Source organism: Alosa sapidissima, chromosome 10 (genome assembly GCF_018492685.1).
Source record: "Alosa sapidissima isolate fAloSap1 chromosome 10, fAloSap1.pri, whole genome shotgun sequence".
NCBI classification, from domain to species: Eukaryota; Metazoa; Chordata; class Actinopteri; order Clupeiformes; family Clupeidae; genus Alosa; species Alosa sapidissima.
In genome coordinates this window covers 31,511,438-31,514,477 of record NC_055966.1, presented here as the reverse complement: position 1 = coordinate 31,514,477, position 3,040 = coordinate 31,511,438, and the positions used below count along the sequence as shown (strand labels likewise).

The 3,040-nt window shown below is 43.9% G+C and overlaps 1 protein-coding gene across 1 annotated transcript; it reads left to right on the top strand.

Moving 5' to 3' along the window:
• The first annotated feature begins 365 nt into the window (after positions 1 to 365).
• LOC121720226 lies at positions 366 to 2,617 on the top strand. Its single transcript, XM_042106206.1, has 2 exons — positions 366 to 1,069; positions 1,567 to 2,617. The coding sequence occupies exons 1-2, from the start codon at positions 888 to 890 to the stop codon at positions 2,441 to 2,443; spliced, it is 1,059 nt and encodes a 352-aa protein (XP_041962140.1). The 5' UTR covers positions 366 to 887; the 3' UTR covers positions 2,444 to 2,617.
• Positions 2,618 to 3,040: the final 423 nt, after the last annotated feature.

Below are 3,040 nucleotides of genomic sequence, written 5' to 3'. Positions count from 1 at the left end.
CACTTGTTCAAAGATGATTTACTTGATGCTTGATGTGTACAGTAAATGTTACAGGATGACTTCTTCATTAAATCTAAATCTCTATGCAGTCTAGAGATGTATTTGGATTTGTAAATGTATGTATGATATTCACCACTGTGTTTTCCATGCTTAGGGTAACAGAGCCCTCTAGTGGTAGCGTTGATAAAAAACACAAGATAATAAACACACACACACACACACACACACACATGCCCTTCACAATTCCCTCTCTATATCTTCCTCCATTTCTCACCATCCCACATTTTCTTCCTCTACAGCTCCCTCTCTATCCCCCTCTTTCTCCACCATTCCCTCATGGGAGGAGTCAGGGTTAACAGTTCGCTTTATGCCACAGGCTATTGTGACGTCCTTCCGCTGAAATGTCAGCCACCGCGATTGCTTCCGGTAGCATAGGCGTCTACTTGTTTTGGTAGGTAGCTGCTACGCTAACGTTAGTTGACAAGACATGAAAAAGTCAACTTTTAAATACCAGAAAGTGTCTGGTACAACTGCCGAACACTGCTGTGTACCACAGTGCCAGGCATCTGCAAAGTACTTAGTTTTTTTTTACTTTTCCTGCCGATGAGGAGCTGAGGCGTAAGTGGATTGTCGCTATCCGCAGGGACAAATTTAGTGTAACGCCTCACACCCGGGTGTGTAGCCGGCACTTCAAAACTGAAGACATCCGTGAACCAGCAGCAGAAACAGGTCGACGGCTGTTGAAAAGGGGCTCTGTTCCTGTGTTATTTGAGTGGAACAACTTCTCCCTTCCACCTATAAGACCAGGAGTTTGGGAGAGAAGGGAAAGACCGCCGCCAGAGGATGACCAGGAGGGTACACCGGATCACGTAGCATTCGACGTCCTCATGCAACACGACTACGCGTCGAAACCTGAAGCTGCAGTCGTTGATTTGGTGTTGGAGGGAAATATGTCTCTCCGGGAGGAAATTCGCCTGTTACGCCAACAGATCGAGGGCCTTACACTGAGGCAGCGGTTCGGCATTCACCGTTTTGCGGCCTCGGACAAGGATATCAGGTTCTTTACAAGGTAAGTCTACTCTAGATATGTAGGCTGAGCCTGCGCGCGTGTGTGTGTTGGGGGAGATTGTAAAGTACAATGATCATGTTGTGCTGTAGTGTAGTCTAGTTAGCTGTAGTAGGTATACTGTGATGTAGAAGTTAGCTGTGGTAGGTACTGTATACTGTGATGTAGTAGTTAGCTATAGTGGGTATACTGTGATGAACCCCAAATAATACATATCCTTGCCTATTTTAAGTGGGTATACTGAGGTGGTGATGCTTTTTAAGTGGGTATACTATCACGTAGACTACACCACTAATGTTATGTTAATGTTATGACGATTATAAGCAATGAGTCAGGAGCACACTGTATGTAGGGGATTGCAGTATGTGTGTGTTGTCAGAAAAACTCTTGTGGTGTAATAGTAACACCGCCACCCAGGTACATTTAATTCAAGTTATTTGTGTACATTTTGTGTAGTTAATTATGCACAGTTATTTATTATCTGTATTCCATTTCTTTAGGTTTGCATCATATGATCTACTGATGCGTTTCTGGGGCTTGATTGTAAACTCTCTACCATCCATGGTCAGTGTTCGACAAGCACAGAGAGGAGCTTTCACAGAGTCAAACGCTACCCATTCCCTGCAGCCCATTGACGAGTTTTTCTTATTTTTGAATTACCTTGCCCTTGGGTCCAAGCAACGGGACCTTGCTGACCGGTACAGTATCCATCAGTCCACAGTCAGCAGAATTATAACAACCTGGAGCAACTTCCTGTTCACAGTACTCGGCTCAGTGAGGATCTGGATACCCGAAGACGAGATACGGAGAAATCTGCCTGCAGACTTTAAGGACTACCCTGACACCACAGTCATCCTTGACTGCACTGAGCTGAGGTGTCAATGCCCATCTTCCCCTCTCCTCCAGAGTGAGGTATTTTCCTCCTACAAGTCCCACTGCACTCTGAAGGGGCTCATTGGGATCGCGCCACATGGGCCAGTGACATTCGTCTCCGCGCTGTTTGCTGGGTCTATCAGCGACAAACAGATTACCCGTGAGTCTGGTGTCCTAAGTCTGCTCAAACCTGAGATGGCTGTCATGGTAGACAGGGGCTTCCTCATCAATGACATTGTGCCTTGCAAGGTCTACAGGCCACCCTTCCTCTCTGGCAGGTCTCAGATGTCTGCCTCTGAGGTTACGGAGACACAGGCCATAGCCCGTTTAAGGGTGCATGTTGAACGCTCCATTCGCCGGGTCAAGGAGCACAAGTTCTTTGATTCAGTGATTCCCCTACGGGTTTTTGGGAGCATTAACCAACTCTACACAGTGGCTTGTCTGCTTACCAACTATGAAAATGGGCCACTGGTAAAGGCTTGGGCAAAGAAGCCTGAGGTCTGAGGTCTTTCTAACATGTACATTTAAAAATCTTAATTTTGTTCAAGAATCCTTTTTTTAAACCCCTTTCAATTCCTTAATCTTATCAGTTTAGAGTAGAGTGTATATTTGTTTAAATATAGTTACATTTGTTTGTATACACCTTTTGCTACTTTGTTAAAATACTTTTTTGGTCAATCTGCTTTTGTTTGGTCTCATTTTTAATTACTGTCTCTTACCTTTTAAAACTTAAGCCATACAAAACACCAAAATGCTTAAATCCAAGTAATTTATTACTCATTGACCCTAAACATTACATCACAAATAAAAACACAATGCAGCAACATTTCACTGATGAGGTTGAAATTTATTTCCTACACAGTAGCTTCTAAAACATTTACACTGCCATCAATTCGTTAGTTTGCCAAAAAGGCATTGAGGAAGAAAGTCAACTTTTTCTTTAATGGTTTGTATGACTTCCATGTCACGGGGAATTCTCTGGATAAACATGTCATCTGCTGTGTAAACGACAAAGTCACACCAGTCACACCCAGAAACCAACATTTGTCCCTGGACCTGCCAGTAATAAGGATGGGATTGTCTCAGTGTTTGTGTCCCATC

Bases quoted from the DNA above. Each gene is read 5' to 3' on its own strand.
- LOC121720226 (XM_042106206.1), top strand. From the start codon at position 888: ATGCAACACGACTACGCGTCGAAACCTGAAGCTGCAGTCGTTGATTTG. The intron at 1,070-1,566 runs GTAAGTCTACTC...CCATTTCTTTAG, and splicing joins GATATCAGGTTCTTTACAAG to GTTTGCATCATATGATCTAC.